The sequence below is a fragment of the Lathamus discolor genome, chromosome 22 (assembly GCF_037157495.1).
Source record: "Lathamus discolor isolate bLatDis1 chromosome 22, bLatDis1.hap1, whole genome shotgun sequence".
NCBI lineage: Eukaryota > Metazoa > Chordata > Aves > Psittaciformes > Psittacidae > Lathamus > Lathamus discolor.
Genome location: NC_088905.1, coordinates 1454012 through 1476505, shown reverse-complemented (window position 1 = coordinate 1476505; position 22494 = coordinate 1454012). Strand labels below are relative to the sequence as shown.

The 22494-nt window shown below is 57.6% G+C and overlaps 4 protein-coding genes and 1 non-coding gene across 10 annotated transcripts; 1 reads left to right on the top strand and 4 right to left on the bottom strand.

The window, feature by feature from the left end:
• Window positions 1–233: 233 nt before the first annotated feature.
• On the bottom strand, window positions 234–304 carry TRNAG-CCC (transfer RNA glycine (anticodon CCC)). Its single transcript has one exon. It is a non-coding gene; the product is annotated as a tRNA-Gly (tRNA).
• A 92-nt stretch (window positions 305–396) lies between these two features.
• Window positions 397–4649, top strand: PCYOX1 (prenylcysteine oxidase 1). The gene is made up of 6 exons (XM_065659398.1): window positions 397–502; window positions 581–787; window positions 1643–1817; window positions 2263–2474; window positions 2753–2905; window positions 3221–4649. Exons 1-6 carry the CDS (start codon window positions 412–414, stop codon window positions 3877–3879), a joined length of 1497 nt encoding a protein of 498 aa, XP_065515470.1. The 5' UTR covers window positions 397–411; the 3' UTR covers window positions 3880–4649.
• A 498-nt stretch (window positions 4650–5147) lies between these two features.
• SNRPG (small nuclear ribonucleoprotein polypeptide G) lies at window positions 5148–9417 on the bottom strand. 3 transcript variants are annotated; one of them, XM_065659406.1, is made up of 4 exons: window positions 9399–9417; window positions 6374–6396; window positions 5576–5700; window positions 5148–5339 (listed from the first exon to the last, which is right to left on the bottom strand). In XM_065659406.1, the coding sequence occupies exons 2-4, from the start codon at window positions 6390–6392 to the stop codon at window positions 5289–5291; spliced, it is 195 nt and encodes a 64-aa protein (XP_065515478.1). In that variant the 5' UTR covers window positions 6393–6396; window positions 9399–9417; the 3' UTR covers window positions 5148–5288. The 3 variants fall into 3 exon arrangements, with proteins under 3 accessions (XP_065515478.1, XP_065515477.1, XP_065515480.1); XM_065659405.1 differs by lacking the exon at window positions 9399–9417 and adding an exon at window positions 6611–6715; XM_065659408.1 differs by lacking the exons at window positions 6374–6396; window positions 9399–9417 and adding an exon at window positions 5927–6299.
• A 20-nt stretch (window positions 9418–9437) lies between these two features.
• FAM136A (family with sequence similarity 136 member A) lies at window positions 9438–11357 on the bottom strand. The gene is made up of 3 exons (XM_065659404.1): window positions 11234–11357; window positions 9708–9848; window positions 9438–9626 (listed from the first exon to the last, which is right to left on the bottom strand). The coding sequence occupies exons 1-3, from the start codon at window positions 11318–11320 to the stop codon at window positions 9438–9440; spliced, it is 417 nt and encodes a 138-aa protein (XP_065515476.1). The 5' UTR covers window positions 11321–11357.
• A 1308-nt stretch (window positions 11358–12665) lies between these two features.
• On the bottom strand, window positions 12666–18936 carry TGFA (transforming growth factor alpha). Of its 4 annotated transcripts, XM_065659256.1 has the most exons (7): window positions 18187–18528; window positions 17330–17685; window positions 15914–15967; window positions 13980–14103; window positions 13672–13821; window positions 13469–13578; window positions 12666–13391 (listed from the first exon to the last, which is right to left on the bottom strand). In XM_065659256.1, exons 1-7 carry the CDS (start codon window positions 18216–18218, stop codon window positions 13384–13386), a joined length of 834 nt encoding a protein of 277 aa, XP_065515328.1. In that variant the 5' UTR covers window positions 18219–18528; the 3' UTR covers window positions 12666–13383. The 4 variants fall into 4 exon arrangements, with proteins under 4 accessions (XP_065515328.1, XP_065515330.1, XP_065515327.1 ...); XM_065659258.1 differs by lacking the exon at window positions 18187–18528 and adding an exon at window positions 18806–18931 and having other exon boundaries at window positions 12666–13578; XM_065659255.1 differs by having other exon boundaries at window positions 12666–13578.
• Window positions 18937–22494: the final 3558 nt, after the last annotated feature.

The window sequence follows — 22494 nt, the reverse complement described above, 5'->3', positions numbered from 1 at the left end:
CGCGCACCGCGGGCGGCGGGATGGCTCCGGATGAGGTTTCCCGCCAGCCGCCTCTCCCGCGCATGCGTCCGGCTGCCGGTAACAGAAAGGGTTCGCTCCCGGTGTTAGCGGGAAGCGAAAAGAAGGGAATTAATAGCGAATTAATGGCAATTAATAATGAATTAATGGCAATAATGAATTAATGGCAATTAATAGTTAATTAATGGCAATTAATAATGGCAACTAAAAGTTTCTGCGCCGCCCGGGAATCGAACCCGGGTCGCAAGAATGGGAATCTTGCATGATACCACTACACCAGCGGCGCGGCTGGCAGGGTCCTGCCGCCCGCCCGCCCTCACGCCCGCCCGCCCGCCCGCCCGCCCTCCCTCACGGCCCGCCCGCGGCCGGGGCGCTGCTGAGCCCGGCGCCGCCATGGTGGCCCCGCTGCTGCTGCTGGTGCTCGTCGCTCTCTGCCCGCCCGTGCCGGGCCTCGGGGGGCAGCGCGATGCCCCCGGCAAGATCGGTACAGCGGGGAAGGGGTGAGGGGGCCGCGGGGCGGGCCGTGAGGGGCAGCGCTGACGGCCCGCGCCCGTTCCTGCAGCCGTGGTCGGCGGTGGGATCGGAGGCGCGGCCTCCGCGTACTTCTTGCGGCAGAAGTTCGGGAGGAGCGTGCGGGTGGAGGTGCTGGAGAAGGCGGCGGTCGGGGGCCGCTTGGCCACGGTGGAGGTGGAGGGCGCCGGCTACGAGGCGGGGGGGTCCGTCCTGCACCCGCTCAACCTGCACATGAAGCACTTCGTGAAGGAGCTGGGTGAGTGGGGACCCCGCGGGGATGCGCTGGCTCCGGATCTGCTCCGGTGGGGGCACGTCCCCATGAAGAGCCAGCCTGGGTTGTCCCCCTTCCTTCCACAGGGTGTCCCCCCCATGTCTCCCTTCCCCAATAGCCTTCTCCAGTATCCCCCCAGTATCCTCCCAATAGCCTTCTTCAAACCCCCCATATCCTTCCCTCATATCCCCCCAATAGCTTTCCCTTATATCCTTCCTCCATATCCCCCGATGTTATTCCCTCATAACCTTCCCCGTATCCCCCCCATATCCTTCCCCAGTATTCTCCCTTATATACTTCCTTCGTATCCCCCGCCCACCCAGTATCCTTACTTTATATCCTTCCCCCATATATCACCCCCAGCATCCTTCCCTGATACCCGTTCCCCAGTACCCCCTCGTAGCCTTCTCCCCCATATCCCCCTGTGGTACCCCAATCTCCACCCAGGTAAAAGCAGACCCATATCCCAATGGAACTGATATACCTTCTCCCCCATGGCAATGCAGTAAGGCCATCATAAAGGTCCAAAAGTCACTGCAAATAACTGCTTGGCTCCTTGTCAAGAATGAATTCCCCTTTCTCAGGGATGCAGTCTTCAATCGCTCACCTGTATCAACACAGAGCTAGAATCAAAGTGCAATAGGGTTTAGCTTCACACCATCCTGGCAGTGCTCAAGGCCAGGTTGGACATGAGCTTGAAGCACCCTGCTCTAGTGAGGTGTCCCTGCCCATGGCAGGGGGCTGGAGCTGGATGAGCTTTATGGTCCTTTCTGCCTCAACCCATTCCATGTTTCTATGGCACAAGCTCTGCCTCTCATTAAATGATGTTTTCTCCCCAAGGCCTCTCGGTTGCCCCAGGACACGGCAGCCTCGCAGGGGTTTATAATGGGGAGGAGTTTGTGTTCGAGGAGAGCAGCTGGTACATCATCAACCTCTTCAAGCTGCTCTGGCACTACGGGCTCAACCCCCTGCGGATGTCCATGTGGGTGGAGGACATCCTGGACAAGTTCATGCGGTAGGTCTGGGCCCTGCTAGGGATGAAAGCTGCGGAAGGGTGAAATCTGCTGCTGAGCTGTAAAGATTGGTGTTGAGAAAGGAGCCTCTGGTGCCCTTTCTCCATCATCAATCAATTTTCTAAGGGAAAAAGTCAAAATAAGCACTGTCATCTTCAAACAGCAATAACGAGAGGTGGGAACGTGCACTGGATGTGGGATGTGCCAACGCTCTGGCACCTGGGTGCTAAAGGGAATGAAATTCCTACCTGTGCACAAAGGGGTTTTGTTAGGAAAGATCAGGAAATGAATAATGAAGGTCCAGGTCTACTTAGGCTAAGGCTTGTCTGGAAGGACAAGCCCTGCTGTTCCATGCAGGCTTTCAGGAGCTGCATTGTGAGATCATGCACAGCTTCAGCGAACGTAATTAACAGCAACTGAACGCTAATTTCTTGTCTCTGATTAAAGGATCTATCGCTACCAGATGCATGACTACGCCTTCAGCAGCAACGAGCACCTGCTTCATGCCCTGGGAGGGAACGACTTCATCCAGATGCTGAACCAAACCATCGACGAAGCCATGCAGAAAGGTGGCTTCTCCCATAAATTCATAAATGAGGTGGTTTGTCCAGTCATGAGAGTCAATTATGGTCAAGGTGTCAACATCAATGGCTTTGTAGGTGAGTGTTTCATAGGTTAACCTTCCAGTGCGGCTGGAATCCCACCCCACATCCCAGTCCTGGGGTCCTGGTGCTCCTCATGGGCATGGGATTCCAGCTCCCTGAGCTGGGGTACTGCTTCACTCCAACAAAGTGCTGGCAGCCTGCTTAGCCCTGGCCTTCAGCAACCTCTGTGCCTCAAAAGGATGTTTCCCCCCCTTATTTTCCACTGTTTCAAGTGTTCCCTCCACAGAACTACATCGAATGAATGGCTCTAATGATTGTGGTTTCCTTTGTAGGTGCCGTTTCTCTGGCAGGGGTGGAATCGGGCGTTTGGTCAGTAAAAGGTGGGAACAAACTTGTCTGCAGTGGCCTTCTCTACGCCTCCAAAGCTGAAGTTATCTCTGGTACAGTGTTATCTATAGAGCCAAAAGTCAGACCCAGGCCCGCAGGTGAGTTGGGTTTCCTTTCCCTTTGGTGGGGATGGGAATGGCTCATTCCAGCAGCTGGAGAGTGGCGTTGGCCTCCATCACTGCTCTTGGCAGACCAAACCAATGCATTGGGTCTTTTTTGGGAATATTTTAAGATGAAATTAGGGTTCTGCTCAAAGTCCCATCTCACCACCCTCCCACAGCTAAGCTGGTACTAGTTTATAGAGCTACTTCAGCCTGCAGCAAGGCATCATTAGCCTGAATGTGGGGCACTTTAAAGGGACAAATGGGATTCCCTTCAGCCATGGAGAGGGTTAACGGAGTTTTCTCCCCCAGGGGACCCTGTAAAGCTCTACCAGGTGACGTACAACACTACTTCAGGACTGACAGGGGACACGTATGACATCGTTGTCATCGCTGCTCCGCTCAGCCCCAAAATGGCCAACATCACCTTCAAGAACTTCGACCCTCCTGTCCCCGAGTTCCTAGGCCTTTACCACAAGACTGTGGCAACGTTTGTGCACGGACGGTTGAACACCTCTTTCTTTGGTTACCGCGATCCAGAGGCTTTTAATTTCGGTGCCATCTTCACTATGGAGAACCCCAACCTGTTCTTCAGTAGCGTGGGGGTGGTGTCTCCCGTGGAGGATGGAGGTGGTGAAGGCAAGCTGACCTTGCAGTCGGCTGTCTGGAAGGTGTTCTCCAAGGAGGTGCTCACCAAAGAGCAGCTTAACCTGCTCTTCTCCTCCTACGACTCTGTCAAGGTGAAGACGTGGTTGGCCTACCCCCACTACAGCCCCCCTGAGGGGTGTCCTCCTATCATCCTCCATGACAACATCTACTACCTGAACGGCATCGAGTGGGCAGCCAGCGCCATGGAGATGAGCGCCGTCGCTGCCAAAAACGCTGCCCTGCTGGCTTACCACCGGTGGTACGGCAACACCGACAAGATCGACCAGGAGGGTTTGCATGAGAAGCTGAAAACGGAGCTTTGAGCCACATAGAGCCAACGGCTGGAAGCATCTGAAGATACGGATCATGCACTATAGCTGTTTAACCACAATTAGAGCTAAGGAATGATTAACTCTTCCCTTAGCCCCTAAGAAGGGATGTGCAGCCAGCTCAAGATGGACTAGGATGACAGAGGAAGCTTTCCCATGCGAGCTGGCCCTTCCCCAAGCAAATTCCTGTGGTCCTTCATTGGGAAAACTGCTCCATCTATCCCTGTGTGAGATTAAAGTAGTTTTAAATGCAATATTGACCCCAAAACACCCTCCATGGTAAGATGTCCACTCAGGATCTGCATCACTGTGATCACTGCGATTAAGGCACATCACCTTCCCAAGTATTTCAGGGAGGGAATGTCAACTTCTTGACTGTAAATCTCTCCACCTCAGCTATTTGTGAAGGGTTTATCAAGTTATTCCTATTAGTGTGGTGGAAATCAAGGTTGTGTTTTTAATTTCCTTCCAGAACAAATACTGGAGCTTATGGGTTGGGGGGATTGGTCTGCTGGGAAGACATGAGTTGCCAAAATGGACTGTAAGTAGCCAAAGCCCCCCTGTCCTTTCCTTTATTAAGATTTAAAAGCATTAATAATTTAGATGAGAAGTCTGTGTCCCATAACTGCCTCTAATAATGCTGCCATACCTCAGCTGTGTCTGAATATTGCCCTTACAAATGGCATCCTTAGTGGTGCTGGAGAAAGCACTTGGCACCTTGTATTAAACTTGAATTGAATTAAAACAACAGTGGTAAAAAAGGGTTTCTGGCTATAAAGACCAGTATGTAGAAGCACCTTTGCTCACAAAAAACATAACCAAAAGACTTAATTTGGACCCATTTGGGGGAATGATTGAAAGGTTTCTTCAGTCCCAGTCAGCTCCTGCAGGCTTTGGTTCCTGCATCACACATCCATGGTGCAGAAAAAAGAGTAAATATCACGATTTCAAGAAAATTCCTGCTTTCAGGCATCCTAGCTTGGCACAAATACTCCACACCACTCCTCACAAAAGGCAAATGTCACCATTTTCCTTCTGATTCAGAACCAAATAACCCCTGAACATACATGACACAGTGCTATAGCTCATTTCTGAAACAGGAAGGGGACGGCCACCAAAAGTAGCATCAATTTCACACTTGCTTTGATAAATCCCACCTCCCGAGAGCTTTCCCTGTCTTTAAATGTGGAACATCCATCCCAAAGGCCAACAATGCTTCAGCTGCCCTGTTACACCCCCCAAAACATAAAAGTACAACTTAATTTATGTCAACCATTACAAAATTTATTTAACAAAACAAAAATAAGTTTATGCTCAGGGTGCTTCATGGCAGATTCAAGGAGTAAACAGAGCAGGTTGGTCAGGGCTGGTTACAGCTGGTAACAACGAGGGTTTCCCTGGTGCTATACTCGTTCCAATGCTTCCAGCATGATGATGCTGTTTCCTCTTATTACCTAACAGCACAAGTTCAGAGCAGCTAGTGAGATGCAGCACACTCAGCACCCTCCCTCCCATTTATTATCCCAAAAAGCTGATGCTGCACCAAGAATTCCCACGGATTTTCCTCCCCAGCAGATGAACACTGAATGATTTAAGTCTAAAACCTCCTAGGTTATTCCATGCTGTTGAAATCCAGGTTGTTTTCCACACACCAGCTACAGGCTGAGCGTGCCCTTCCCACAGCACTCACCACCATGCCAATGTTGTTCTGCTGTCCGCCTGGTGCCATCTCCACGCACTCATCAATGACCAGGTTCATGAAGGGATCAAACCCCCGCAGGATCCCCTGGACGTGTCGGCCACCATTTAACTTCACTATGAGAAATTGGGAGCACAATCAGAGAAGGGAAAAGCGCTGGATAGGAGGATTCCGTGTTTTCTCACCGGAAGTGTGGCTTTGAAACGGAGTGGGGCCACAGGGAGGGAGGTTCTATTGTTAATCAGAGGCATTTAGAGCATCACAGAATCAATCAGGCTGGGAAAGCCCTGTAAGCTCATCAACTCCAACCATTAACCCAGCACTGCCAAGGCCACCACTAACCCATGGCACTGAGGGCATTGGCTCCACGGTGTGTGCACACTTGCAGGGTCGGTGATGCCAGCCCTGCCCTGGGCAGCCTGTTCCAACGCCTGAGCACCCTTTGGGAAGCAGAATCTTCCTTATCACGTCCAGCATTGCAAGAAGACCATTTTAAGAGTTTAGGAGCGTGAATTTTCAATCAATACTGACCCAAATGAGTGGATTTTGAAGAGGAGTCCGAATTATAAATCAATATTGATCCGAATGAATGGGTTTTGAAGGCTGAAACCAGTCAGGGCCCACTCCGGCCCTCGCTGCGCAGCAGCACCAGCGCACGGTCCCCACCACAGCGAACCATGACGGGGGCACCACGACCGCCCCCCTTCCTCCCGCGGCCGCGCAGCCCCTTTACCCCGCCGACACCCGCGGCAACGACGGCTCGGGGCCGGGAGCAGCTCCGGGACTCACATGACAGCTTCTTGTCCATGAACCTGCAACGAGAGAACGGCGGCGGCTGAGCCGAGCAGGGCACCGCCATCACCGCGACCCGTCCCCGCCGCCATGACACCGGCGCACCCGCGGTGCACGCCGGGACACCGGCGGACTGCGGATCGCGCCGGGCCCCGTTTGTACGTCCCCTCCCGAGCCCCCTTCTCCTCCCGTTCCCGTTCCCGTTCCCGTTCCCGTTCCCGTTCCCGGCCGCACTTCTTCAGCTCGGGCGGGTGTGCTTTGCTCATGGCGGCTCCTCAGACCCCGCTCCCCTCACGCTGCCGCTCGCGCCGCGCCCCGACGTCACCACGCCGCCCGCCGCACCGCTCCCCCGCTAGCCAATGGCGGACCAGCCTTGGTCCCCCTCCCGCCCTGCCTTCCCGCCGCTCCTCGCGCCCTCCCCGGCAGCCAATCACCGCCCGCGGGGCCGCTACCGTACTGCCGCGAGCAGCAGCGCAGCATGGCTGCGCGGTGGGGGCAGCGCAGGGAGGGGCGCGCGGCTACACCGGGAAATACGGCGGCACGGCCGGCAGGAGCCCCCGGCGCAGCCCGGGTGTGCACGTGTGAACGTGTGTGCACGCGAGAACATGTGTGTGCACGCGAGAACATGTGTGCGCACGTGAGAACGTGTGTGTGCACGTGAGAACATGTGTGTGCACGTGAGAACGTGTGTGTGCACGTGTGAACGTGTGTGCACGTGAGAACGTGTGTGCACGTGAGAACATGTGTGTGCACGTGAGAACATGTGTGTGCACGTGTGAACGTGTGTGTGCACGTGAGAACATGTGTGTGCACGTGAGAACATGTGTGTGCACGTGAGAACATGTGTGTGCACGTGTGAACGTGTGTGTGCACGTGAGAACATGTGTGTGCACGTGAGAACGTGTGTGCACATGTGAACATGTGTGTGCACGTGAGAACATGTGTGTGCACGTGAGAACGTGTGTGCACGTGAGAACATGTGTGTGCACGTGTGAACGTGTGTGCACGTGAGAACGTGTGTGCACGTGAGAACATGTGTGTGCACGTGAGAACATGTGTGTGCACGTGTGAACGTGTGTGTGCATGTGTGAACGTGTGTGCACGTGAGAACGTGTGTGCACGTGAGAACATGTGTGTGCACGTGAGAACATGTGTGTGCACGTGTGAACGTGTGTGCACGTGAGAACATGTGTGTGCACGTGAGAACATGTGTGCGCACGTGTGAACGTGTGTGTGAACGTGTGTGCACGTGAGAACATGTGTGCGCACGTGTGAACGTGTGTGTGCACGTGTGAACGTGTGTGTGCATGTGAGAACATGTGTGTGCACGTGTGAACGTGTGTGTGCACGTGAGAACATGTGTGTGCACGTGAGAATGTGTGTGTGCACGTGTGAACGTGTGTGTGCACGTGAGAACATGTGTGTGCACGTGAGAACATGTGTGTGCACGTGTGAACGTGTGCACGTGAGAACATGTGTGCGCACGTGTGAACGTGTGTGTGCACGTGTGAACGTGTGCACGTGAGAACATGTGCGTGCACGTGTGAACGTGTGTGCACGTGAAAACGTGTGTGCACATGTGAACATGTGTGTGCACGTGAGAACATGTGTGTGCACGTGTGAACGTGTATGTGCACGTGAGAACGTGTGTGCACGAGAACGTGTGTGCACATGAGAACATGTGTGCGCATGTGTGAACATGTGTGTGCACGTGTGAACGTGTGTGCACGTGAGAACGTGTGCACGTGTGAACATGTGTGTGCACGTGAGAACATGTGTGTGCACGTGTGAACGTGTATGTGCACGTGAGAACGTGTATGCACGAGAACGTGTGTGCACGTGAGAACATGTGTGTGCATGTGAGAACATGTGTGTGCATGTGTGAACGTGTGTGCACATGAGAACGTATATGCACGACAACATGTGTGTGCATGTGAGAACATGTGTGTGCATGTGTGAATGTGTGCACGTGAGAACGTGTGTGCATGTGAGAACGTGCACACGTATGAACATGTGCACGTGAGAATGTGTGTACATGTATGAATGTGTGAACATGTGTGTGCACGTGTGAATGTGTGCACGTGAGAACGTGTGCACATATGAATGTGTGCACGTGTGAACATGTGTGTGCATGTGTGAATGTGTGCATGTCAGCAAGTGTGTGCATGTGAGACCGTGTGTGCACGTGAGACCATGTGTGTGCACGGTGAACATGTGTGTGCACGTGAGAATATGTGTATGCATGAGAGAATGTGTGCACGTGAGAACATGTGTGTGCATGTGTGAACATGTATATGCACGTAAGAACACGTGTGTTCACGTGTGAATGCGTGTGCACGTGTGACCATGTGTGTGCACGTTTGACCATGTGTGTGCACGTCTGTGTGAGTGTGTGCACAGTGGGGTCACCCCAGCCCTTGCACATCCGCAGGGGTCACCCATGGGCGCACGCGCAGAGGCCAGTCTGTGCTGCACGCGCGCCGGGTGGCCCCGTGCTGTGCGCACGCCTCGTGCCGTGCACGCGCCCTGGGCCTTGCACCCTTGCAGGGCTGCCCCACGCGGACACCGGGGCCACCCCACGGCGCGCACACACGCAGGGGCTGCACGCGCAGGGCACATCCGCAACCCCCCCTCCCCAGCCCGCAGCGCATCCGCTGCTCATCCCCCTGCAGAGCACGGAAGGGACCTGAAAGCTCCTCCAGCTCCAGCCCCTGCCACAGGCAGGGACGCCTTCCACTGGAGCAGCTTGCTCCAAGCCCCTGTGTCCAACCTGGCCTTGAGCACTGCCAGGGATGGGGCAGCCACAGCTTCTCTGGGCACCCTGTGCCAGCGCCTCAGCACCCTCACAGGGAAGAGCTTCCTTGCATCCACCCTGAACCTCCCATTTGAGCCTGGCCCCATCGCCCCTGCCCTGCTGCCACCCGTGCACGAGCACAAGCACCACCCCACAGAGCACACAGGGGCCAGCCCCACACAAGCAGCACCCGCACCCCGACCCCGCAGCACGTGGGCTCCTCCTCGCCTTTAATGAGCGCGGGGTGGTGGCGACGGGGGGCCCCCATCACTGCTGCAGGGCCCCCAGGCTGTCCTTCATCTTCTTGGCCATTGTGGGCACCAGGCGGAGGTGGTCGTCACCGCACGCAGCCAGGCAGGCGTCGAGCTGCCCGCGCACCCTTGTCTCTGCTGTCCCTGCATCCAGAGCATCCTTTGCCTTGTCATTGCAGTGCAGCGTGCAGCGGCTCAGCCGGTCCTGGGGACACACGTAACGGGGTCAGTGGGTACCGGTGCATCCCGTCCCGGCGCGGGCCGGGCCGTCCCATCCCGTCCTCACCTGGAAGCTCTCGAGCTCGGCGGTGACGATGGCCTGCGCCTGGGCGAGGGGCGCGTGGCAGCGCTCGATGCAGCGCTGGACCTGCTGCATGGTGGCCGTGCTGTCCTCGCAGCACCGCGCGCTGCACCGGAACATGGTGCCCTGTGGGGATGTGGGGTGAGTGGGGACACCCCAAACCTTTGGGGGGAGTGCCCTGTGCATGGCAGCTGTAGGGGGGACATGGGGGTGCAGGGTAATGGGGGGCACAGGGTGTGATGGGGGATGCAGGGCAATGGGGGCACAGGGTGTGATGGGGGGCACAGGGTGTGACGGGAGATGCAGGGCAATGGGGGCACAGGGCAATGGGGGCACAAGGTGTGATGGGGGGCACCGGGTGTGATGGGGATGCAGCGTAATGGGGGGCACAGGGCAAGGGGGGCACAGGGTGTGATGGGGGGCACAGGGTGTGATGGGGGATGCAGGGTAATGGGGGGCACAGGAGATGCACTTGGGGAGCACAGGGCATGTGTAGGGGACACAGGATGTTGTGGGGGGTACGAGGCATGTGTGGAGGGCACAGGGTGCTGGAGGGGCACAGGAGATGCAATGTGGGGGGCACAGGCTGTGAAGGGGGTATAGGGCAAAGTATGGGGCTATGGGGGGCACAGGGCAATGGAGGAAATGGGGTAATGAGGGGGGTACAGGGCAATGGAGGGCACAGGAGATGCACTTGGGGGAGCACGGGGCACATATAGAGGACATAGGACGTGTTGGGAGACAGAGAGCAATGTGTGGGGGCACAGGGTGTGCAATTGGGGGGCACAGGGCGTGTTAGGGGGGCACAGGGTGTGTTGGAGGGGCACAGGAGACGCAATGGGGGGGCACAGGGCAATGTGTGGGGGCACAACACATGCAGAGGGGGCACAGGACGTGCTGGGGGGGCACAGGACGTATTGGGGGGCACAGGACGTGCTGGGGAGCACAGGACGTGTTGGGGGGGCACAGGACATGTTGGGGGGCACAGAATGTGCTGGGGGCACAGGACGTGCTGGGGGGCACAGGATGTATTGAGGGGCACAGGACGGGGGGCACAGGACGTGTTGGGGGCACAGGACGTGCTGGGGGGCACAGGACGTGTTGGGGGGGCACAGGACGTGTTGGGGGGCACAGGATGTGTTGGGGGGCACAGGACGTGTTGGGGGGGCACAGGACGTGTTGGGGGGCACAGGACGGGGGGCACAGGATGTGTTGGGGGGCACAGGACGTGTTGGGGGGGCACAGGACGTGTTGGGGGGCACAGGACATGTTGGGGGGCACAGGACGTGTTGGGGGGCACAGGACGGGGGGCACAGGACGTGCTGGGGGCACAGCGCTTGCAGAGCGCAGGGTGCGGGGCACGCACGGGGCTGGGGGCTCACGGCCCGCACGGGGGGGTCAGACTCTGCCCCGGCCGCACTCGCGCTCACACACGTGGGGCACGGGGAGGGGGGGGGCAGCGGCTCCCCCTCGGGCCCGGTCCCGTCCCCCCCTCCCGGCCCCCCCGGTACCTGCAGGCCGCGGATGCGCTCCCGCTCCAGCTCCTGCACCGCGCCCTCCACCGCCGCCTGCACCCGGGCCTGCGCCGCCTCCGCCATCGCGGCCCGGCCGCGCCGAGCGCTGACACCGCCCCGGGGGCGGGCCCGGAGCGGGGCCGCGCAGCGCGGGCACCGGGCACGGGCACCGGGCACGGGCACCGGGCACGGGCACCGGGCACGGGCACCGGGCACGGGCACCGGGGCGGCCGCGGGTCCACGGGGAGGGGGGGGGGAGGAAGCATCGCTCCCCCCCCCGTCCCTGTATCCGCGGGGCTGTTGGATGCGGCCAGGACCGCGGGTGCGCGCACCCGGGCTGCGGAGGGGCCCCCAGCAGCACCTCCTGGTCCTGTACTGGGGGTATCTCCCTGCGGAGGGGCCCCACTGGGAGCTCCGGGGTCTGGTGTGAGGATGGACACACACACACACACACCCAACCCTGCTCCCCGTGCAGCAGGAACAGGATCAACCGCATCTGTCAGTCCGTCCTTCCATCCATCCACCCGCCCATCCATCCATCCTTCCCTCCAGCCATCCATTTATCCATCCATCCACCCATCCATCTATCCATTCATCCATCCAATCCACCCACACATCCCTCCATCTACCCATCTGTCCATCCATTTAATCCATCCATCCAATCCATCCATCCCTCCATCTATCCATCCCTCCATCTATCCATCTCTCCATCCATTTATCCATCAATCCAATCCACCCACCCACACATCCCTCCATCTATCCATCCATCCCTCCCTCCAGCCATCCATTTATCCATCCACCCATCCATTTATCCATCCATCCACCCATCCATCTATCCATTCATCCATCCATCCAATCCATCCCTCCATCTATCCATCCATCCATCCGTCCATCCATTTATCCATCCATCCAATCCACCCACCCACACATCCCTCCATCTATCCATCCGTCCATCCATCCCTCCCTCCCTCCAGCCATCCATTTATCCATCCACCCATCCATCTTATCCATTCATCCATCCATCCAATCCACCCACACATCCCTTCATCTACCCTTCCGTCCATCCATTTAATCCATCCATCCCTCCATCTATCCATCCATCCATTTATCCATCCATCCATCCAACCCACCCACCCACCCATCCCTCCATCTATCCATCCGTCCATCCATTTAATCCATCCATCCATCCCTCCCTCCCTCCCTCCCCTCAGGTTTTGGGCTGGAAACACAGAGAAACAGGGCTGAACCCAGCACCAGCTCATCAGTGCTGCCCTGTTTGGGCTGCAATATGGTGGGAGCAGCACTGAGCCCATCACCAGGGTACCAGTTCCGCGCCCTGGGGATGCTCCCCTTGCACCCAGCATCTCCTTTGCCAAATATCCCCCCAAAAGAGCCTTGAAACACGTGTTTTCTGAAAAAAAGTGTCCTTTATATCACTTAAATAACTCTAATCCAGGTATTAGGGGAAAAAAAAAAAAAAAAAAAGATCAGCCGATCACAATAACATATTATAGAAATCAACATTAATTTAACCACACAAAATAAATTAAAACATTAAATATTAACTTTCAGTGCAACATATACAGAAGACATGAGAGTAACCATGACTTTAAAACAGAACAAAACCAAAGTGAACCATGAAAGCTTCGGGCTGGTTACGAGAAAAAGACTATGGAGAGGATTAAAGGCTGCGCCGGGAGGTTAGAGCACCGGTTCCTAGGATTAAAGTTCATTTGATTATTAATAAAAAGCTCATTTCTGTCCCCAAAGTGAGCAACTGCCGTGGGGCTCTGTCTCTATAGAAAAATAAAGCCCCCTCCTGCGGGGGGGGGGTTCCGCTGTTAAAAAAAACCCCAAATAATCCAAGAAATAGGAAAAACAAACCCAAAAGCCAACCAAAAACCCCAGTTGCGCGTTGCTGGGTTTGGCTCTTTGGAGAGGGTGATGCTGCTGCCAGCATCCTTATGGTGCTGCCGACCGCATCTTGTGCCGGGGCGCTTCTTGTCATCTTCCATGGTGGGGAAAAGGGGGAATAAAGGCAAAAACAAGGGGGAAAACCAACCAACCAACCAAGAAAGAAAGAGGGAAACCAGAGGGGAGATGCTGCGCTGGTCCCCGGCGAGGGCTGTCCTGGGCGAGGGGCTCCATCAGACCCCTGCGGGGAAGGGGATGGGGAGCGCGGTTACACACCAGCAGCCGGTGTCCCACCGTGGTGCCCCGCGGTCCCCTTACCCATCTCAGTGTGGCAACAGGAGGCTCCCCCTTTCAGGAGCCCACCCGGCTTCTCCTGGCCTCCCCCGGGCGCCCGGCACCATTGGCAGTGCTTCCGCAGCCGGCAGCAGCTACAAGGGAGCAAGAAGAGGATGCTCAGTGCCTGCATCCCAGCATCCTGCCCTGGAATGGGCCCCCCGAGGTCCCCAGCGCCATGTACTTACTGTATGAGCACGCAGACGCCGATGAGCAGCGCTGAGGCCACCACTGACACCACCACCAAGGCGGTGATGGTCTGCTTCTTCTGGTTGGCAGCCACCACGGCCAGGAGGTCGGCGTGCTCGCACCGCGTCCCCACGTACCCCGAGTGGCACCTGCACCAATGGAAGAGCGTCGGCGTCATCCCCAGGACCGGAGCATCAATCAGAGCCTGCCAAATCCATGCTCACCCCCAGTTTTAGGGGTTTCCCAAAGGGAAGACACAAAGGACCCGTTCGGATTTGGATTGCGGGAGTGTATTCCCAGCACTTACACGCACGCCGGCTTGTCCTCCTGGACCAGGAACCGGCAGGTCCCATGGAAGCAGAACTGGCTGTGAGAGTCGGGACAGTCATTGAAGTGGGACCTCACTGCTGCTGCCACCGGCGGGCCCGGAGCTGGGAGCAAAAAGAGGAAAAAAAAAAAAGGCATTTTGGGGCATTTCCAGGCATCCCCAGCTCTGTTTTAGGGCTGGATGGGCTTATTTTGGGGATGCGAAGCAGGATGCGGTCCAGCGGCTGCATCCTGGCCAGGACCACCCAAAGGAGCTCAGATGGGTCCTACTTAGAGCAGGACTGAAACTAAGCCTCGTTGGCACTAAAGGAATTTCCTAAAGAGCTTAAGGCTTAAAACAGAGGAGGAGAGAGTTAAATAACGCCAGAGCCGGCTGCAGCTCTGGACCGGTGGCTTTGGGATGCTGTTTCCCATTATATCCCGCGCTGGTTTGAATTATCCTCCGCAGCAGAGACGGAAAACAAATATCCTGCTTTCGGATTAGCCTGGGTATAAAGCACATCCGATCGCTGTCGTTTCAAAGCCACCTCAAGTTCCTGTTGCTGTGAATTTATGGCAGGCTGGGGTAATTAAACCCACGTCTGCCGAATGCTTCCGGGTCTTCGAGGAGGTGAAGCAAGGGAAGATGGAGCGGGGTCGGCTCAGACAGGGATGTTTCCGATGTTCCTGTCTCCGATAGTGAGGAGAGAGGAGGTTTGGAGGTGTTGGAGGTGGTGGCAGCATCCTTGTGGAGCCAGGAGCTGGGATCTGGGCTTTGTGGTGGGAATTGCTGCTGTTATTGCATCGCTGCTGAAATCCACGCCTCGGCGCAGAAAACCCCAACACCTCCATCCTTAGGGATTGCTTTATCCCAGGACTGCCCCGATTCCCGACTAATCCCATGAAAAATAGCCCTTTTTGGGGTTTTAACCCCAAAAGCCAAGCCCTCAACACAGCTTTGCACATCCCTGATACCAGTGCCCACCATCGCACCCAGCCTCAGCAGTGGAGGCTATGCCCTGGCTTTGTAGCACCGGTGGGGACAGCATCAGCACAGGGCAGTGCATCCCGGGATCCAGGGCTGGCTCCGGGGTGTCCTGGCTTGCATTAAGCCTTAGAGCGCTCACAGCTGCCAGCCACATTGCAGCTACTTCATCCTCCCTTAGCCCCAAGCTGCTGCCTCCATGGACCCTGTCCCCATCCACGAGGTGATCCCAAACTGGTGCTGCACCCCTTGGAGCAGCCCCTTTCCTCCAGCCCCTGTCATTGGGCACCAGTCCATTGGGAAAGGGGCTGAGCAGTGCCTGCCCTGCCATAGGGTTTTGCTCTGAAGCCTCCTGGCACTGCAGGAACACCATTTCCTTTAACGCTTCCCAACCGATGCCATTGAACTATCCCATTTTCCAGCCCCAAAAGGAGGATTTTCCATCCCTTGCCTGCAAACAGCCCTTTCCGGAGCCTCACATCCCGATGGATGGCAAACCCCCGCGCTGTGCAGGGCAGGGGGAAGCGAAAGGCTCTTGGCTGCTGCTGCCCATTGTGCTGCTTTTATGAATGAGGCGCATTATGGGATGTGACCGGCTCGGTGCCGCCGGGAGCCGGCGTCAGGCACCGGCAGCTTCCCTGTGGGAGCCATGGTTAATGGGACCACGGTCCATTCAGCCCCCACCGAACACGGAGCACGGGAAATACCCACTGCAGAGCGCTGCTTCCCGGTTTTCCCTTAGGGATAAAGCACCCACAGGGTCAGGATTCCACCTGGAGACCTGTTATCCCCAAGGGAGGTGGATGGGATGCGGGAGCATCCATCCCGCTGATCCAGCACACATGTGGCATGACGATGCTTTACCCACACCCGCGCTTTGCTGCCTGCTCCCGGGCTGGTCCATAAATCCCACTGGGATCACACCGGCTCCATCCCATCGGCAAACTCACCGCTCCGGTCTGCTGTGGTGTTCTCCAGCGCATGGCACGCAGCGAGCAGCACACCTAAGGAGAGGACAGAGAGATGGGGTCAGTTGGACCACGTCCCTGTGCGGAGCCCGGTTGATGGCTTGGGGGTTTCTACCCCAAATCACCCCAAGATTTATGGGTTTTGGTAAAAAGAGAAGGCAATGGTGCCTGTGAGAGCGCTTTATAGCCAGAACAGACTGAAACCAGCCTGTCCACGTGCTCTCCCATCTAACAGCTCCATGCAGCATCGCCTGCATGGCTCCTCCTGCCCGCATCCGCACAGTGGGACTGGATCCAGCCTTGATGCAACCGCTCCATCAGACCCCTAAACGCTTCCTGGGCTGGAAGTGCTGCTGCTGTGCAGGCAGCAAAACCCTCTGCAGGCAGGAATGCCCACGCACCCCAACCTCAAGGGGCTGCAGATCCAGGCAGGCTCAGAACAGCCCCCCTGAGCCATCCCTTTGTGGGGGCATGGAGAGCACTGGGGACCCCCCAAGGATCCACAGGGTGGGTGAAGCCGGATGAAGCCAAGAGCCCCTTCGCTGGGTTTGACCCAGTTTCCACCATGGAGTTCATCAAATCATGCAGAAAGGCGACGGGTGAGAGACCAATGCATGAACCAGCCCTTGGGGTTCGCATCCAGCAAGGCTCAGCACCAACCAGCAGCTCCAAGTTGTTATCACAGCAGCTCCGTTATCACAGCAGCATCCCTTGTTTCGGCTTCTCCCCATCGGTCCCCACTGCTCCTTTCCCCACGCCGCCGCAGCCCTCGGGCATTTTCCTCCCATGGGAATTCAATCAGAAATATCCCGTTTCTTCCCAGTTTTCCTTCCTTTTTGTGCTGCCACAGCAGCTCGTGGCTGGAAGATGCTTCATCCTCCTGCTCGCGCCGATACTGCATCTCCACATATGCATTACGTGGGAAATGGCTCATCCCTGTGTCACCGGGCGGCTCTATCATCCCCTCCGGCATTCCAGCTTCCCTGTCCTCCTGCCGGGACCCTGCTCAGCTCCAGAGGTGCCTCCTCCCAACCTCCCTCGGCTTGCGGGTATAGCACCAGCGCTCTTCCATCTCCAGGGGCTCCTAAGAGGGGACCCTGGGCACGCTATGGAGACACGGAGCATCCGCACCCTTGTGACCGGCCCAACCGGGACCCGCAGCCCACGTCCATCCGCTTGTTTATCATCAATCCCATCCCAGCCCCGTGCTCAGGTTTCTCTCTTCCCAAACCTTAAAGATCACATCCTGCACTGCTTTGGTTTTATCCCAAACTCCGTGCTTGGCCACACCAGCCAAGCCGCTGCCCCCAACCCCATCCCCATCCATCCCCTGCTCCCCCTGCTTTGGGCAGGTCTCTTTGCCACCCCCCCAAGCCAGCAAAGCCCCCCTGAACTCACCCAACTTGCAAACACGGCTCCATCCCCAACACGCCATTAACCACCAGGCACCAGTGAAGGGCTCAGCCTCACGCCCGTTCTTCATGAGGAGCTCCCTGTTACTGCTGGGTTCTGTTCCCTGCTCCAGGCTTTCCCTCCTCATCCACTTGGCTCTGCTTTTCCTCTTGGCTTCACGGACCAGCCCTTGGCAGCCGTCAGGTGAACGGACGCTGGGCTGAGGAGGTTCCCCTTTTCCGTTGTGCTTCAAGCAGATGCTCCGAGCTTCTGGTTTGATGTGGTTTATAAAGGGCTCCTCTCCCTGTGCAGCATCTGGGGTGGCTTGGACCCATCCCAGGCTGGAGGCCGGGAGCAGCCATCTGGATGCGGGATTGAGGTGGGAAATCCACAGCTCAGCCCCTAGAACGGGTTAGAGAGGTCCAAAGCCACAGGAGCAGGGAGCAGAGGGGACATTGGCATCCCCAGAGCGAGCTGACCGGACCCTCCGGAGGAGGAGGGATGGGGCTGACGGAGCAACCGGCCCCTGCGGCGAGGGATGCTCCGGACGGAGCCATCCCGGAGGAGCGGATGGAGGAGGCACCTCGGCTCCAGAGCCAAAGCGGCCGCGCTGAGAGGAGAAGGGCTGGAGGGGGGCCAAGGCCGGGCACTTTCCTGAGCCCAAGTGCTTCAAAGAGCCTCTCCCCGCCGGGCTGGCGCTGCCTCATCCCCCAGCCCCGGTGCTGCGGGCGACACAGGCTGGGAACGCACACCGCTCCCTTGGGACAACCCCAACCACAGCGCAGCGAGCGCTACCCCACACCGGCCCCAGCCCTGGGGTCACCTTCCCCTCACACACACAGACCCCGGCAAGCGGCAGCCACCGCCGGCTCCGCGCTCTCTGTAACGACCCCATCCCCGGGCTGGGCAGCGTGTCCGGATCCGTCCCATCGCAGCATCCCCCAGGTCTCGCTCGCCACCGCCTCAGCCCGTTCCGCAGACCGCAAACAACGTCCCCTCCGTTCCAGCGCCAGCCCCGAACACGCCGCGGTTCATTCACCTCTACCCTAACCCAAACGGACGGGACCGGAGGGCTCCTTGTCCCGCCGGGGCCGCACTTCCACGTCGTGGCGAAGGCGAGGAGCGGTTCAGCAACGAACTCCGGGCAGGGACCGCGGCCAAATACTCGGGAGGATTTAAGCGACCGATTCGCAGCGTGACCCCCCCGCACTCAGCACCCCCCTTCCCCTTCCAGCCCTCCATAGGGATGCTGCGCCGGGATGCGCGGGGGGCTCCGTCCCAGCCGAAGGGAAAGTTTTGGGGAGCGCAGCCCCAGTCACCCCCCTCCCTCCAATCCCACCCCAAACGGGGCTGGCGGCGGCTCGACCCCTGCCTTGAGCCGCCGGTGGGCGCTCAGGGTACGGCGGTCCCGGAGCCCCAGGGTACCGGAGCCTCGGGGTACGGGGGTACCGGTTCCCCCCCCCACCCCATTCCCGCACCTACCCATGGCCAGCGCGGCCGCCGCCTCTCCGGCCATGCTGTCGGTGCGTCCGGGAGCCGAGGCCCGCAGCGAGGCCCGGGGCCGGTGCGGGGCCGGTGGCGGTGCCCAGCAGCGCGGCGGGGCGAGGGGCCGGGCTCCGCGCCGGCGGAAATGGGCGCGGACTCGCCGCCAGCCACTGCGGCCCCGGGGCGGAGCCACCCCCGGCCTCCCCCCCCCCCCCCCCCCCCAAGGGCCATGGGGCTCGGTTCTTGCGTTGCCCCCCCCCATACCGAAAGTGGGTCCGGTTCGCCCGGTGTCCCCATAGAGCCACGGCCCGGGGTGGGTTAAAGGGACCTTAAAGCTCAGCCCCTGCCATGGGCAAGGGCTCCTTAGACTGGTCCATAGCGGTCCCATCGTCCATTCACACCCCGCTTCCCCCGGGTTGGGGTTCACGGCACCCCCCCGGTGCATCCCCGAGCACCGATTGCTCGCGGACCACAGGCACATTCCTTCATCTGGCCCATGCCCCTTCCTCACCTCCCACCCGGCCTTCGCCATCCCGAAATCCATAGGTTCCCATCGAGCCGGGGGGGGGGAACGTTGCATGGGGATGGAGGGGGCAGCACATCCCGGTGGGGTGATGGGCACCAACACCATGGCCATGGCCAAAGCGCCGCAGTGCATCGCGCTTGGAGGGTCATTCCCCATGGACAGACACATTAGGAGCATCCTGAGATGGGGCAGAGGACCCCATGGACCCCCCCCGGTGCAGGGACCCCCCGCAGCTGTGCCGGTGTTAAGCCAGGTCCCTGCGGGAGCTGCTCCCAGCCCTGCGGTTTGAGCCTTCCCGGTGTTCCCAGGTGATACCATCTCCCCTTAGCACTTGAAAGCAGCTCTTTGAAGGGGCTGGGAGCTGTTTGTTCCCAACGCTGCCGATCCCTGTATCCCCAGCACCGAGTTTCACCCCCAGATCCCAAGCGCTCCAGTGCAGCTCCCATCCATGTGGAAGTGTTTGACCACAGCGCTCCCACCCTTTGGGGCTTGGCCTTCCCACCCCAACCCTTGCACCCATCTATGGTGCAGTCACTGGGGAAGAACAAACTCCAGCGCCTCTCCCAAGGTGGCTGCGGAGATGGGCAAAGCTTCCTATTATCCCTACAAAAGGGCCACCAATCCCTTCTGCCAGCACCAGTGAGTCACCTTCCAGCCATCCAAAGGGAAAACAAGCTGGGAGACGACCCCGGAGCAGGCAAGGTTGTGTTGTTCCCTTGATTCTTGCTTCCCCCTCCCTTCCCTGCCCTGATAACCGGGATATTTATTTGTAAATAGAGGCTTCCTCCTGTGCAATATTCCTCCCACTCCCGGTGTGAATCACTTGGTGGAAGCACAAGAACTGGAATGGTGGCAGCGGAGCGGGCAGGGAGGAGTGCGCTGCAGGCAGGGCAGGCAGGAGCGAGGCACAGCAGTAAGCCCAAAGGAATCTGGGGATGCTCTCCAGATCCTAGAAAGCCAGCCGGGAAGTCAGGGGTGAGTTGTACTAAGAGCGTGTAGGATGCGCTGCAAGAAGCAGTTAATGGGGCAAAAAAAGCCTGGTTTTGGGGGTGTACGGCACAAGCGATGGAGATCGGTTAAAAGGAAATAAGTGAGCTTATTGATCTTTTAGTTTTCATTTGTAACCTGCCTTGGAAAAGCAGGAGCAATTCCTCAAGGGAATGTGTTGTATTTGAGCAGAGAAAACCAAGCAAGAAGCTTGCACCCATCAGCATCCCTGACACCCACCAGCATCACTGATACCCACCAGCATCCCTGATGCCCACCAGCATCACTGATACCCACTGGCGTCCCTGACACCCACCGGCATCCCTGATGTGCACCAGCATCACTGATGCCCACCAGCATCACTGATACCCACCAGCATCGCTGATGCCCACCAGCATCACTGATACCCACCAGCATCCCTGATGCGCACCAGCATCCCTGACACCCACCAGCATCCCTGATGCCCACCAGCATCCCTGATGCCCATCAGCATCACTGATACCCACCAGCATCCGCAATACCCATTGATATCATAGAATCCCAGACAGGTTTGGGTGGGTAGGGACCTTCAATCTCTGCAGGTTGGTTTTAATTCTCCTTTTTGAATTGCTCTTTATCAGTGGCTTATTCTGGGTTTGGACATTGAAGGGGTTATTTCTCTCCCCCCCCCCCCCCCCCCAATTAACTGGGGGGCAAATCTTGTCACTCCCAGAGCCAAGCAAGCAGCAAGCTGAATCCTGCCCTGGCAAATGGATTAACATAGGGCAACCCCCCTAAACAAAGGTGATAACTCCCTGTGGGGAGGCTGGTTCTGGTATTCCTTTAGTTTTGAAGCTTTCCTTTTGCATTTCATCCCCCATCTCCCTGCCTGTGGGCAGGTTTTGGGGCTGGAGGGCAACATTTTGGATCCCTCCGCTGCAGGGGCCTGCGGGAAAACCCATCCAAAGCACAGCCAAGCACAGATTTAGGGGCTGGTTTAGGTGATCCCCCACTGCAAAACGCTCTCTGTGCTCTAATGGTGCAAGGAGGAGCCTCAAGACCTGTGCTGGATGCTGCTGAACGCCAGCATCCACAGCCATGGCTCTATCAGCTCGTCCCTCTCGTGACAGAGATCCCTTTAATCTCTGCTTAAAACCCTCTGACGTGGCGATAAAAAGAAGGGGAAAAACCCTTCCCCATCCATATCCTGCCCCGAAGCAGCGTGCAACAAGGGGGCTGTGTGCTGGTGTCCGGCATAAAAGCCTGTTTATGTTGGATTGTGGAGGTGAAAAATGAGGCAAAGGGAAAACATCGCCTTTCGCCCGCCCCGAGGGCTCACACAAACCCAGATTGTGGCCGTCGGGATGTTTTTGGCTTCTCTGTTGAGCACAGAAATCAATCAGGCCTTGGGGGGGGGGGGGGGGGGGGGGGGAATCACTGTATCCCACCCCATTTGCTTAATGCATGGGATCTGGATAAAGCCAACATTATACCTAAGGTCAGGCACTGATTGCAGCTCATGCATCCCAACCTGCGATGCTCAAATCACTGCAGCACCCTCGGTGCTCCCCTAACCCCTCATTCAGACCTGGAATGCAGGGCTGGGGAGGGGGGGATCCAACCCATTCCCGGTGCTGCTGCCGGTTGGGAAGCGCCTGTGACGTCTCCTAACCCTTCTCCAAATGGGGCCTTAGTGGAAGGAGTATTTTTCTTTCCTGGCTTTATCTTACAGCCACCGGTTCTGTTTTGCTGCCGGTTAAAGGGCTCTTTCATAGCTGGGATTTTCCCTTGGGAATGTACATTTTATCCGAGGGGTTTTTTTTGTGTGTGTTTTCTTCTTTTCCTAAATAACTTCTTGGGGTTTTGTTCCTTCCCAGACATTTTCTTTAGCTCCCCCCTTTCTGTTTACGGCCTTGCTTTGCAGAAAGCCTCTACAAATAAAGGATTTTGTGACCTACGGGCACCCTGGTTCAAGCCACTAAAAAGGGCTTTGTTGGCTGCAGCAATGCAGCTGGTTCCAGGCTGGCACCTCTCAGGCTAAAGTCAATAGCGGGCCGGTTAGCACGAGATTATGTTATATATATATATATATACATATATATTGATCTTTATCCAGCAGAGAGGGGGGATAAGCATGCTCCAAGCAGGGATTCTCCATGGGAGCACCAAAGGGCCGATGCCCCGTGGCCGGTGC